At 35.6% G+C, this 14,941-nt stretch overlaps 1 protein-coding gene across 2 annotated transcripts in view; it reads left to right on the forward strand.

The window, feature by feature from the left end:
* The window catches only part of HELLS (helicase, lymphoid specific), a 33,205-nt gene extending 22,402 nt beyond the window's left edge, over nucleotides 1-10,803 (forward strand). For both annotated transcript variants that reach the window (XM_072625693.1, XM_072625694.1), the window contains 7 exons: nucleotides 1,405-1,488; nucleotides 1,571-1,690; nucleotides 3,775-3,891; nucleotides 4,518-4,677; nucleotides 6,924-7,020; nucleotides 7,102-7,178; nucleotides 10,204-10,803. In XM_072625693.1, the coding sequence (XP_072481794.1) occupies nucleotides 1,405-1,488; nucleotides 1,571-1,690; nucleotides 3,775-3,891; nucleotides 4,518-4,677; nucleotides 6,924-7,020; nucleotides 7,102-7,178; nucleotides 10,204-10,298 (750 nt within the window). In that variant the 3' untranslated portion in view covers nucleotides 10,299-10,803. The remainder of the gene's footprint in view (nucleotides 1-1,404; nucleotides 1,489-1,570; nucleotides 1,691-3,774; nucleotides 3,892-4,517; nucleotides 4,678-6,923; nucleotides 7,021-7,101; nucleotides 7,179-10,203) is intronic.
* The last annotated feature ends 4,138 nt before the right edge of the window (nucleotides 10,804-14,941 follow it).

Consider the following 14,941-nt stretch of genomic DNA (forward strand, 5'->3'; position numbering starts at 1 on the left):
TAAATGACTAATAGCATTTGCTCTTTTGACTTCTCTAACTTCTTGATTTTGATGTTACTTATTTTAACTTTTGCGATTTCATTGATATGTGGAACTTCCACTAATGTAGATCTTAATCTTAAATACTTGTGTGCTAAAAGCTTCATGAGTAACTTGCCCAGGGTGTCCTGGCAAGTATATTTCAGAAACAGGACTTAATGCTTAGTTTTCCTAACTCTGAGACTGGCAAGCCCTTTATTCAACAGGCTGTATAAGTTGCCACGTGAACTTTCATCCTCTATCCCTTAAGCAGATATGGTAAGGAAAATTTATAATGCTGCCTGTTTTGTTGAGGAGGGAAAATCCTTGGGGATTTGAGTGAAGTTCAGTATGTTTATGTGGACCCTAAAACAATCCTAACTTCTGAACTTGAAAGTTATTTCTTCTAGAAAGAATTCAGTATTTTCGTATTTTGGACCAGCAATCTCTTGTACAGGGCCAAATTAAAACAGATCTTTCTGGTACCAACTATAATTAGTGTTTAAGTTGATAAAAAGGTATAAACCAACTTTTTTATTTGGTTTAGTCAACTTATCTATTAGTTTTTTACCTTATTTAATTTTTTTATCTGGTTGTCAATGCATAGGAAATAATGTGCTGATTATTGAAGAGCCTAAAAGTTTATTTGTCCTTTCCCATTAAGTTTATATGGCCTTTCAGAACATTATACCTCCCAAAAGGTACACTTAAGTTTGTTCTGGGAATTTGCCATCTTGATAAAAATTTAACAGTAAGAAAGAAGCCCAAAACTTCCCTTGAACACATTTATATGGTATTTAAAAATTTATGAAGTGCTTTACATCTGTTCTTATTCTAGTCTTAACTGAAACCTTGTGAGTTAGGCAATAGACTTAGATTGAGCCCTACCTTTATCCCTTAGCATATATTTCTACATTACTTCCCTTTCTTTGTCCTAAATCCTACCCATGCAGCTATCCCTTTGTGCTCTGGTGTAATGTTGTTTGCATTGGTTTCATTTTATCACTTATTTTTTAATATATCTCTCCCTATTTGCTAACCAACAAGTGTTCCTTTATAAAACATAATTAAAGAGAAAGGGGAAAAGAACACAAAACTAACTGAGACTTCAGCTATGATTCCCCACTTTGAGACATGCTTGCTGTTTTTCACTTCTGCAAATAAGATTGGGAGATTAGTTTGTAGAATTCTTATTCAAAGCCAAGCTGGTTTACATTGGTATCATTGTGTGTATTGTTTCTCTGGTTCCCTATTATGCATATAGACATATATATATGTGTGTGTATATCTATATATAGCTATAGGATTCACACTAGATTACTCCTTTTTCCAGTATGACTTGTCATGATCTTGACTTTTTTTTCTTCTTCTTAACCTGCCTTTTAGATTAACGAAGAATTAGTGACAAGTTCAGGGAAATTCTTAATTTTGGATCGGATGCTTCCAGAGCTCAAAAACAGGGGTCATAAGGTATTAAATTTAATTGGAAAGTGATTTTGTTCAGTGATTGTTTATCCCAGCAATCAAACACTCAGGAATATGTACTTTTCAGGTGCTGCTTTTTTCACAAATGACAATGATGTTGGACATTTTGATGGATTACTGCTATCTTAGAAACTACAATTTTAGCCGGTTGGATGGATCCATGTCTTACGTAGAAAGAGAAGAAAACGTAAGGGCATGTTTATGTTATTCACTTTTTGAAAATGTACTTTCTACCAGTGCCTGACTGTACTGTTACATGAATTATTGAGCCAGGCCTTCTCCCTCCCCTTCCCCATCTAGATAACAGTGAATGGAGAAACAGGAATTACATGAAGAAGACAAAAAAGTCTCAGTGGCAGGCTTTAGTTCCAGTCAAAGGAATACTATCTTTGCAATGAAACTGTTCTATTTCCTCTTCCCTACCTATATATAACATTCTAAAATAGAAGTATTGTTTTTGTGGGTATTTTTATTTCCTCCTATGATTCTTCCATAATCTAAGTCACTGAAATTTTTCAAGTCTGTTAAAGTGAAGACTTACTGAGTCAAGGCAATGATTCAATTCAGGTATTTAGTGAGAATTTAAGTACTTGGTATACCTTCATTATTCAGGAGGCACACAAAATTTAAGACAGGAATTCTCTTCCTAAGATTGTACCAGTCAGTTTAATTGGGTGGTAACAATTTTATTTTGTTTTAACAAAAGCTGATGTTGTATGTGTTGCTCATTTGTAACACTTTTTATGGAACTAGTAACTCCCTGTAGTGTTGTTTACCTGACAGTAGTTTTTTGAAACGTTTAGTAACCCTAAGCTTTATATCTGTGGATGAGTCTTAAAACAGAAATTTATACAGATAAGACATACCAGATAGGAGTGTGTGCTAAAGGGCCACAGTTCTTGGATTGGGCCTTGAAGAATGAATAGGTTTTAGATAGGAAGAAGTAAGAATGACTTTGTACTTAGAGAGCACAGCCTGATAAAAGTGGCCGTAGTAGGCCATGCTGCGGTCTGGAAACAGTATAGAATAGGCCTGACTGGTCTAGAGGATTCACTGTTAGCATATGACAAGGTTGAGACAAGTAAGGAGTTATCAGATAATTAGGACACCAGGCTAAGGAACTTAAAATTTTATGTAGTAGAAAATGTGCCACCGGAGACATGGGTGGGACAGAGGGGTTTGAGGTTAGATTAATCTGATGATCCTATGAAGGGTGGATTATAGGGAGGTGCTTAGGAATGAGGAGATAAGTTATATCCATAGTGTCAAGCTTAAATAGAAACAGACCACTAAACTATATATAAGAATTCCTCTGGGCTGCATATTGACTTAGAAAACCATCTTAACGTTATTTATGTTCTGTTGCATTTTTAATTGGTTAAATATTTCCCAAATACATTTTAATCTGGTTCTGAAGTCTTGCAGACCATGTGTTTGACACCTCTGAGTTAGATTGGTTGTTTGTTGAGATTGGGGATGGAAAAAAAAGAGGAAGAGTTGGTAGCACTTGGTGACCAAGGGAATAAAAGAGTCAAAAATTAGTCCAGTTTTGCACTTCCTTAATTAGGAGGATGCTTTAGCATGCAAATAGCAATAATGGAGTTTAGGGGATTGGTGGTCTAGGTATTAATTTGATTCCAGACATGTCAAAAAAGTTGCATTATTCTTTCCACTGAAACTATAATTTCATCCTCTTCATTACTATGAATGTTTCCCTGGGTGTGGGTAAGGCAGGCAGAGCAACATGACCTTTGTGGAGATAATTCAGGTAACTGTTTGAAATCTGTATTGTAAAGTCCTGGTTATTTGAGTCTGATAACGTATCTCCCATTGGAATTTATTCTGTTTTGTATGTGATCATTTTTCTGCTGTATTTCTTTCAATGGATGTTCCCTCCAAAAGTAGCATACTATTTCCTGCTGCAGAACCAGAGCACAAGAGCAGAGATTGAATTAATTAATTGAAAGATTAATGGATGCAAAATTAAGTCTGTATATTCTTGTCTGGGCCTTAGATTAGAGAGACTCATGACCAAGTTGGCTCCACTGAGGATGAATTTGTCAGCTATAGCAATTCATAAAGATGAGAGATAGATTGTGATTTGCAATAGTGGAGGGATGATCCACACTGAGAGTTGTGGGTCTTTGAAATGCTGAAGTAAGCTATAGTCTGTTTTCACTTCAGTTGGCTTATCCAAAATAGTTAAGATTTGCTATACTTAACAGTTTTAGTTTTTGGTTTCTTTTTGCTAAATTCTTTTTTTTCTTATAGATGCACAAGTTCAACACAGATCCTGAAGTATTCCTCTTTTTAGTTAGTACTCGAGCTGGTGGTCTAGGTATTAATTTGACTGCAGCAGACACAGTTATCATTTATGACAGTGATTGGGTAAGTTGCATGGAATTGAGATTGGATTTTTCTATCATTCTTAATTCTTGCAGCAAAGAAACTTGTGCACACATTTTAAGAAAATACAATTTTATTGATAACTCTAGTTTTGCATCATCTACCATTTCCCAACTTATATCTGCTCATTGATATTTCAGTATATACTTTCCCAACCCTTCCCAGAGAAACATCCTTTATTTATAACAAAAAATTTTTTAGAAATCAGTAAAACTAGCCAACATGTTAAAATAAAAAGTCTGATACTACCATTCTATAGTATTCCACACCTAAGGTTTCTTCTATAAAGGAGTAAGGGAGATTAGGACTTTGTTTTTAATGATTCATTTTCTAAATTGTCATATAAAATATAATATCCATTTTAAAACTACAGATCATTTTTTATATATTACCATTTTTTTTAAACTTATAGAACTTGGAAGTAAATTAGTCTTTCATTTTGGCTAATGTGACATTTTCAAGGATTCTCATTCTGAAGAAAAAGCTGCAAAATCAAATATTTTAGACTAAAATTTGTTATACCTTCAGTTTTTAGTTCTGCTAGGATTTCATACATTTATTCTGTTAGAAGTTTAAGCTAATGTTACTGGAATATCTTTTGTTTCAAGAATCCTCAGTCTGATCTTCAAGCTCAAGATAGGTGTCACAGAATTGGTCAGACAAAGCCAGTTGTTGTATATCGTCTTGTGACAGCAAATACCGTTGACCAGAAAATTGTGGAGAGAGCGGCTGCCAAGAGAAGGCTAGAAAAACTCATCATCCACAAAAGTAATTAACAATTTTGTAACAAAGTTTGTTGGTTGCTAATATTTTCCCCAGTAAGTTGCTCTGCAGTGGTGTGCTTTGCCTTTTGTTTTTTTTTAAAAAAGGTCTTTTTATTTTCTCCTAACTGGATTTAGAGGGCAGAGTTGAGGTAGGAAGATGTGGTGATTGGGGTGGTAGTGTCTAAATTATGGGGATGCCAAGCTTTTCAAGTACATGTTTTCATGTAGGTAAATAACATTTTTAAAAAGTTAATCTATTTTAAACTTAAATATACAAGAAGAAAAAAGGAAAATAAAAAACATTTCCATTTGTACAGCAGAATGTAAGGAAAGTTTCAAAATATGTAGCAATAAATTTCCATTTCAAGAAAGCCCTTTGTAACAAATAGCACATACTGTATTCAGAGCTGTCCGACTTTGCTTTGTAAATTTTCTTTTGTTCTCTGCTGTGTACTTTTTACTTTGTTATTTTTTCTCTCTTCCTTCCCACCGTCCGTTCTCCCCAAGAAGGCTAAAATTAAGTGTGGATATGTTTACACGCACACGTACACACACACACATGCATATATATGCACAAACATATACATACACTTACATATACCTAGATATCTGTAATCGTATATAGACATAAATATATGCATGTGTAAGACTGTACTATACTTGTTTATCCTGTTTTCTCTGAAGGTGGATAAGCATCTTCCTTCATAAGTTCAAGTCTTTCCATATTTTCCTAAGTCCACCAACTCAACATTTCCTATACCACAGCAATGTTCCAGCCTTATACTGTTTAGTTATTTTAAATAGTCTAAAACAATATTAATATGACTGACGTATAGTCGTTTCCCTCTTTTTCTCTTGATTAAATCTATTTTAGCTTCAACTTTGTCTGAGAGCATGATTACTAACCGTTTCTTTCCCCAATAAATTTTACTCCTGATCTTCATATGTTTGTATCTCTTATCCCTTCTGACTCCGCTACTTTACTTCTACTTGCTACCTTGCCATTCCTGTTACTTAACCTATCCTCCCCATCCTTCTCCTATCCTCTTTTTTCTTTCTGAATTTGTAAGACATTTATAGCTTCCCAAATATATATAGGTTATTCCCTCTTTATCTCGTTCCCATTAATCTAGACACCCTTCTACTATCCTATTCCCTCATCTTCTTATTTCTTTACGCATTTAGAAGACTTATTTCCTTCTAAATGTATGTGTTGTGCTCTTTAACTGAGATCTGATGTGAATAGGTAGGGTTCCCTCTAAAATTCCCTCCCTTATCTCCCCCCCCCCCCAATACCCTTAGCATTTTATTTCATTCTGAATTTAGAAGACTCTTACACCCTTCTGGATATATATGTATTGTTCCCCCTTTAATCCGTTCTTGATAAGAGTAGGGTTCCAGAACTACTAGCCTTCTTCCCCATATAGTTCTTTTCATTCAGTTGTTCCTCTCACAACTCATTTGTATAATTGCTCTTTTTACCTTTTTGTAAACAATTTTTACTTTTTAGAATCATCATACCTAGGTCTACCAGTCTTTCTTTCAAACTACCCAGTTACTAATAATAATCTTAGACATAGCATTTTACATTTCCTCATTTAAAAAATAAAGTGTCCTTATTGAGTCCCTTTTAATTAGTCTAGGTAAATACATCTTGCAAATTCTGTGAGTAGTAATAAAGGTGTTAACAGAAATAGGATGGTCTTGAGTTGTGGTGTAAAACTGAAATAGAAATTGGGGATACTATATTGTATGTAAGAATCCCTATGGGCTACATGTTGATTTTGAAAACCCACATATTAAGTATTTTATCTCTATTTACTAATTACGTGTAACATTGAGGCATTTAAGTTGTCACAATAAGCACGTGTGTGTGTGTGTGTGTGTGTGTGTGTGTGTGTGTGTGTAATAACCCATCATTTCTTTCCTCAAATCCTCTACAACTGATTTGTTAAATGCATGCCCTGTAACACTCCCTAGGGCACTTCAAACCACATGGCAGTATAATTTTTCCTCCTTACATTACTGCAAATACAAACACGAAGACCTCAAAAAAACCTAACCAACCACTACAGACATCTCATTTATTTACAGACAATTTATGTATCATCCCCTACAAAAAAGGTCACTATAAACAATAATCTTACAAATAGCTTGAAATAAAAATTTTGACCAGGCTATATAGTATCAATTAACATGTATACGATTAATGGTGGCACATTTTTAATATTTCCTTCTAAATGTTTTTAGATCATTTCAAAGGTGGCAAGTCTGGATTAAGTCAATCTAAGACCTTTTTGGATCCTCAGGAATTGATGGAATTATTGAAATCCAGAGACTATGAAAGGTAAGATTTTTTTTGTCAATTTCAATTAAAACAACCTTTCAAACTTTTGTATCAAATTATGCACTATATTTTTCTTTGTAGGGAAGTAAAAGGATCAAGGGAGAAAGTTATCAGTGATAAAGATTTAGAATTGTTGCTGGATCGGAGTGACCTAATTGGTAAGTTTTTTCATATTTGAATGGATTTTCACTGGCAAAAACAGTTCTCTTAAGTGGGAAAAATGGTTAGGGAACAGTAGCTGCTATTTCTTCTGTTGCACCCCTAACTAATGAAATTTTAAATCTGGAAGTAACTTTAGCAATCTTCTAGTTCATCCCCTTTATTTGACAGGACACTGTGGTCATTGAGATTTCAGTGATTATCCAAAAAGGCCTGTTTATTTAGTTAGCAAGTGACCTAGGACTTGTGATCCTCAACATGAAAAATGTAAACAAGTTACTTCTGTCTTTGCAGTTGATTTTTGATCAGTATACACTGAGTAGCTTATCTTGGTCAACCCTGTAAATTGCTTTTATTACAGTTGAGGTTGTAGTTTACTCTCTGAAAAACCTAAGCCTTGAAAGGAAATTCTGTGCATCTGTGGCGGGTTTTAGCATAGCCATTGAACAGAATACATTGTGTGCCCATACAGTTTGGCAGCCTCTCTTTGAGATGGGATCTAATTCAATCTCTACTTCTGACCTTATTTGCCACTCATCTACACACTTGGTTTTATCAGTTTTACTCTAGCTTAGGAATAATTGCAAGTGAAAGCAAGATAATGTTCCCAGAGGGAACAATGCTGTGCTTTCTCATCTTCTGATGACTATTTGTTAGGTTAGCAGTAATGTTGTAGCCTAGACATCAAGTGGCATTATAACATAATTCTCTCTTCTTAATTCACATTGATCAGTCATTTTTTAAAGCACCTACCTACTAAACATCACACATGGTATATTTCTATACAGAAAACTTAACCATGAAAGTTGATGTAGTGATGTTTGTGAAGAATTTATATTAGAGGAAATTCCTAAGTCATTTATGAACAAGTGTGTATCTGCTTAGTTATGATTAGAGATGCACAGGAAGGGAAATGGTAACTTGTCTAATCAGAATTAATCAAAATGCAAATATTTTGGAAAGTAGCCTGCCTTCTTAAGCTGTCTCATTGGAATTATTGAACAGGCTTGGTTGTTTTTTTAATTCCTCTCCTATGTACTGAACTTTGGCTGGTCTTCAGATAATAGTTGATCACCTGTTCCATACTCAGAGGCTTGCCAGTTTAGTCTTGGCTGACTTCAAGAATGCAAGGTTACTTCCATACCTTAACGCAGGACTTTGGTAGACTTTCAAAATGCCTGGCAAATTGATGAGGTAGTCAGAGATCAAAGTACCATGTTAAGCCAACAAAAGAGGAAGAATTGTTGGCAGTTACCATTTTCAAGTGAGTGAAAAATATCAAGGCATCAGATAATGAAAATGTACTGTCCTCATATTATCTACTTCAGCTATAATGGAGTCATTCAGTCAGTAAGCATTTATTAAGGACCTGCCATATGTGTCAGGGACTGTGCTGTGTGCTGATAATACAAAGAAAGGCAAAAGACAGTCCTCATCCTTGAGTTCACAATCTAATGGGGAAAATAACATGCAAACAGCTATGTACAGACAAGATATAGAGAGGATAAAATGGGGATCATCTTAGAGGGAAAACACTAAGATTAATGAGGGCTGAGAAAGATTTCTTGTAGGAGATGAAATTTTAGCTTAGATAGAAGGGATCTAGAGAAGTAAGGAAACGTTGCAGTTAAAGTCAGTATGGATTCAAATTCTGCTTCTAGTGCTTAGTATTTAGTATCTGTGTAACTTTAGTGCCCTAGAATTGAAGTCAGGAGACACATCTCATTTCTGATACCTACTAGTTTTGTGACCACAGTTCCTCTTTCTCCCTTTGGGTTCCAGTTTCCTTATCTGTAAGATGGGGCTAATACTTACCTGAGGTATTATCTGCCTTAGAGTGTCATAAGTTGTAAGTAATGGGGAAGGTCAGAGATAAATTTGAAAAGAGTATTTTTTTTTGTATAGGAAAGTAAGATATAGAGGTAACTGAATTATGATACTAAGCCTAAGGCTGGTATATATCTTGTCTCCCACAAATTGCTTAACCCATAGTAAACACTTGAGAAATGATGAACAGCGTCGTAGGATTATTAACTAAGAAAGTTTCCAACTTTTTGATCATGTACCTCTAAAAGTAAAAAGTAGTTTAGCTGTCTGTGTGTTTATATATATATGTTTATTTGTGGTTGTATGCATGTAATATGATGCATTAATTCAAAAGTCTGGTTCTAAGATCAGTTTATTTCAGTACTTGGTTTTAATGGCTGCCATAATTGAAAAAGATACCTCAAACATCTAGATACAAATGTCTCCTTACCAATTGTGAAGATTTTAGTTTAAATGTGAACAGTAAATTTCCATTTTTCCCTAGAGGATGTGGTAGGTGGAAGGGGTGGTGGGTGGGAGAGGAATAGTCTCTTGAAGTCAGGTCCTATTCCAGGGGGAGAAAAGAGGGTACCAAAAGGACAGTTGGCAAAATGGGTAGGCTCTGGAGTTTCATGATGTTCGATAGGTGGCTTTCATTTGCTTTTAGGCTTGATAGGTTGAGAGTTAAGGGAGTATGTTGGGAATAGAGGTCTTGGAAAAGTAGGCTTGTAACTAAAAATTATTTGCTTTGTGCTGTTTAAAATATAAGCCTACTGGTAGTATCCACTGTCTTTTACTTTACCTCTCGCAAGATGCTTTTCTCAGACTTCGCTGCAACTCCTTACACCCTTTTTTGCACCTCTTGTGGAATTTGGGAAGAAGAAATGCCCCACTGCTTCAGGGCAAGCAGGAGAGGGAGAACAGGGACTGGAATTAGCGTAGTAGCTAAATACCTTTGTTGCTTTTATGCTTTTCTCCTTAAAAGAATGATCGTGTGAGTCTGTGAACACACGTGACTTCCTGCAGTATTCTCAGTTTGCAAATTCTGTGTAAAATTAAGTTAAATAAGGCTGTCAAATCCATAAGCAGTTTTAATATAGAATATTAGCAGTTTTTAATAGAATACAAATCCATTTAAAAGTGTGATAATTGTACTATGATTATCTTCTGATTTAGGAAAAAATTTTTAAAGTACTAATTTTTATATTTCTTTCATAGATCAAATGAATGCCTCTATGCCAGTTAAAGAGAAGGTGGGAATTTTCAAGGTTTTAGAAAATTCTGAAGATTCAGATGCTGATTGTATGTTTTGAATTAGGATGTGTAAAGAATGGCCTCAGAGACAGGTCCCTGTTCAAAATTAAAGTGATTTACCTGTTGGTTTTGAAATCCGGTTAATATATCCATTTTTTAGTTTTCAGACTATGTGTAACAGACTACATATATAACAGGTGCAATCCTATATTTAATAGATAGTAGCTTTCTGAACAAAAGAAAAATACACATTAGGTTCAGGTTTTCAGGTAACTTTTGAGTTCTAGTAGAGTTCTTGATAAAGGCCATTGTATACTTAAACACTGGTGCCAGATTTATACAGTCTTCCTGTGGAAGTTTTTGCATGTTTTTCTGGATTTCCCTCTGTTACCTCCCCCAGGAATACAGTTTACAGATAATTTTGCTTCACTTCTGGAGTTGGGGATAAGATGGGAAGAAGGGGGAGATTGGGAATATGGTTAATTTTGTTTTGTAAGAAAAATGGTTTAATTTTACTGTCTATTGCTACAATATGTTTTGCCAAATAAATGTTTGTTCTTCTAAGATGACTGAGTTATGTTCTTTTCTCAAAGGGAGTAGGTCCAGTGAAGTATAATTTGTTGTAATGATGATTATGCATTCAGCTAATAAAGTATACTAATTCTCTGCCTGAGGAAGAGAATAAGTAGACTGATACTGACTATTTTGGAAAGTGAGAACAGGCCTTGAGAATATACAATCAGCTGTTATTTTTGTAATTAATTATGTTTTACTTCAAAACATTTTTATTCATATTTTTTGTTTCTATGTAGTCTTCATTTCTGAATATCCTTTCTACTGGAAGTATCAAACACATATAGCCCACAACACTTCTGAGTTTAGCCCAAAGCAGATGGAAATATAATTGGGAAATGTTTAGCAAAATAAATATACAATAAAATAGTGTTATATTTTAAAATTTAAGTCTATATGTGACCTTCAGTATTCATAATAACATGTATAATTTAGTGATGGCTGTTTCCATTTGAATTTGATGCCACAGTTCTACACTCTATACATGTGTTCTGCTTCCTCATCATACCTTTCCCACAACAATCATCTCCTCTCTTCCCCCACTGTCTCTCTCTCTGCAAACAATGGAGGGAAATATGCTTTCCCATTTCTTCAGGAACAAGTTTGGCCCCGTCATTATAATTATGCTACGTTTGTTTTAGGGTGTGTTTCCCTTTTCATTGTTCTCATTATGAATAGCCTTCTTGGTTTTGCTTAATTGACTGCACCAATTGTCATGAATGTGTTCAGGCTCCTTTGAATTCTTTATAAAGAGTACACTTAATAATTTTTTTACAGTAGATGACTTTTATGTGATGGAGAACGAGATCTTATAGAAGGGCTGAAACTTTAGGAGAAGGGTATACAACTAAGAATATACATGGGCAGCTAGGTAGTACAGTGAATAGAGCATTGGCCCTGGAGTCAGGAGGGCCTGAGTTCAAATTCAGTCTTAGACATTTGGTGGTGACCCTGGACAAGTCACTTAAACCCGATTGCCCCATGCAAAAAAAAAAAAATTCCTAGAACCTTAATTTACAAACTAACATTCGTTAATGGTTACACATCTTGAATTGGAAATTTGAAGATATTTATAGATTTTGAAATGAACAATCTCTTACCTATAGCTATGATTAAGAGCATAATGTACTCTAGAATAATAATAATTATTGATGCAGTGCTAATTATGTGCCAGGCACAGTGCCTATATATATATATATATATATATATATATATATATATATATATAAGAAAAGGGAAGACAGTGCCTATTGTCAAGGAGCTTACAATAAAATGAAGGAAAGCAGTCTGTCGAAACTTTTTAGAAGGCTAGAATGGGTAATATCAGGTAAGGTACTGATGATGAGAGGATGATAATGAAACGAAGTCCAAAGAGTGCAGCTTCCTGTTACATTTTATATGTTTTTTTATTTTCTCTATGGACATTGTGTACCATTTTGTGATTTCAACTAAATATTCATCCAAATTTTATGCAGGAAAATGGACTGAGTAATAATGAGTATTTCTTGAAGTGATTTAGAAATGTCAGTCACTGTGAAGAATTAAAGTAAATCTTAATCACATCTTTGTACACACTGGAGGAGTAAACCACAGATTTTTTTGAGCATTCTTGCATAAGATTTGTATTAATCTGTTCAGTGGTTTTAGAAGAAAATCATGAAGAAGGAGCAAAAGCAGAACTTAGGATATGTATTGTGCATTTCAACTCTTACTTTTTTTAGCATATGTGGAAAAGCTTCTGTAACAGATTTTTAAAATGGCTTATAAAATGTTAGCTTATTTTGCTACTTTGTTAGATTTTTTAAAAAAGCCTTTTGGGGTCCAGTCTGTAATTAATAACACAATAACAGTCCAAACTCTAGCAGTTATTGGGCAAACTTAAAAATGTAGAATTGGATATCTTTTTTTATTTTCTTCCCATTTTATTGTATTAAAAATGATATGCATTTTGTCAAAAAGTTGTGCTTGCATCTTGGCAGTTACATGTAGCTTCTTGTAAAATGACAATCTATATTGTAACAGAAATGATTTTTAGCCAAGACAATATACAAAGATTGGGTTTCTAAGAGTAATTACTGCAGATGTACCATATAACCACCCCTTGTTTGTCTAGCAACTGAGTAAAATGTGAGTAATAACTTATTCCCCTCCACATGCTCTATAATCTGTACATGTCCTTCAAGCTTGCGCCCTGGACTTTTTCTCTTTCACATGGTTATTTTATCAGCTCACTATTGATTGACAGTCTATGCAGATGGTTCCTACACGAGTCCAGTGCTGATGTTTCTTCCTCAAACTCTTCCCCTCTCCCTAACTTCCCCATTACTCTCAAGGAAACCATTTTACCAGTACCTAGATTTCCAACCTAGATGTCATATTTTTCCTCATTTGGATTTAACCTTTGTCCAGTGTGTTGCCAAGTCCTTTTAATTCTCCCTACAGTAGTTCTAGTGGACCCTTTCCTCTGATATTGCCACCACTCTAGTACAATCACTCATCACCTCATGCCTGGGCTAATACAGTTGCTTTCTGGTTGGTCTTCCTGCCTCAAGGGGAAGGGTGGGAATGAGCACTTTTTATAGTGCCTACTATATGCCAGGTAAGTGTGGTAAGTGCTTTACAAGTACTTCATTTGATCCTCACAACAACCCTACAAGTGGGTACTTTATATTTTACAGTTGATACAGGCAAGTAGAGGTTAAGTGACTTGCCCAGGGTTACAGTTAATGTGTCTGGGGTTGGATTTGGATTGAGATCTTCCCATGATTGCATGCCCATCCATTGTTGCCACTGCACTTGTCTATCAGTCTTTCCAAAGTACAGGTCTGACCATGTCACTTCCTTCCCCCACTCCAGCCCCCAACTCTGTTGATTCCCTCTCACCTTCAAGATCAAGCCTTTCGTGGTCTCCTTTAATACTTTTCCTCTAGACTAACAATACTGGGGGTGGGGGTTGGATAGATATAATTCTAGCCTAGAACCCCATATCTGTGGCTAGTCCTGTGACTTCTATCTTCTGCTTCCATCCTAGTAGGTATCTCTTTTGGAGAAGGTGGGCAGAGGAGACTAGAGATACCTAGTTGCATCTCCTGTTGAGCCACATTTGGACAAACCAGTGTGGATGCGTAAACTTGAGTAATATTTCACAGACCTCCAGGTCACTCTCCTTCCTGCCTCAATGAGTTGCTTTCTCCTGTTGTCCTGATCTGTATCTTGCCACTGAACCTAGATGGCTCCATTGGAGGAAGAGACTGGTGAATTGGCACAGCCTTCTCATTTAAATCCAATTCGCTTACAAGTCATGGCATCACCTTCCTGATGTCATGTTCCTCTGAGAATAAAAAAAAACCAACCTCTTAGTTTTTCTGCTCCTCAACTATTGCTCTCATACTTGAGCCTTCAACATACATGACTTTTCCTCAAACACTCTAAACACTGTTTCAGAGAATGTTCTGTAACTATAGGTGTCCCAGAAGGTTCTGTCAGGGCTGTTTCTCCAGCTATACTATATCAACTCCCATGGGTTTAATTACCATCTCTATGCTGATGATTTTCAAATGTACCTATTCTACCCCAGTGTCTCTGCTGACTCCCAATCTCCCATCTCCTGTTGCCTTTCAAATGTCTTAAACTTAACAGGTTCAAAATTGAACTCATTATCCTTCCCGGTAAACCCTCCCTCTCTTCCTAATTTCCCTATTATTGTGGAGGGCAACACCATTTTCCTAGGCTCCCTGTGTAGGTGCCATCCTGAACTATTCACTATCACCTCCATATCCAATCTGTTGCCAAAGCCCATTTCGCCTTTGCAACATTTCTTGAATAGTCCCCCTTCTTTCAGACACTGCCACCACTCTAGTACAAGTCCTCATCATTTCATGTCTGGACTATTGCAATAACTTGCTGGTAGATCTTTCAACTTCAAGTCACTTCCTGCTACAATCCATCCTCCATTCAGCCGCAAGTCATTTCTCTTAAAGTGCAGGTCTGATCATCTGTCCTGCTCAATAAACTCCAGTGGATCTCTATCCCTCTAGGATCAAGTGCAAAATCCTTTGGCATTAAAAGCCCTTCATAATCTAATGCCCTCCTATTTGTCCTGGCTTCTTATACTTTATTCCTCACCATG

The sequence above is a fragment of the Notamacropus eugenii genome, chromosome 1 (assembly GCF_028372415.1).
Source record: "Notamacropus eugenii isolate mMacEug1 chromosome 1, mMacEug1.pri_v2, whole genome shotgun sequence".
Taxonomy (NCBI): Eukaryota; Metazoa; Chordata; class Mammalia; order Diprotodontia; family Macropodidae; genus Notamacropus; species Notamacropus eugenii.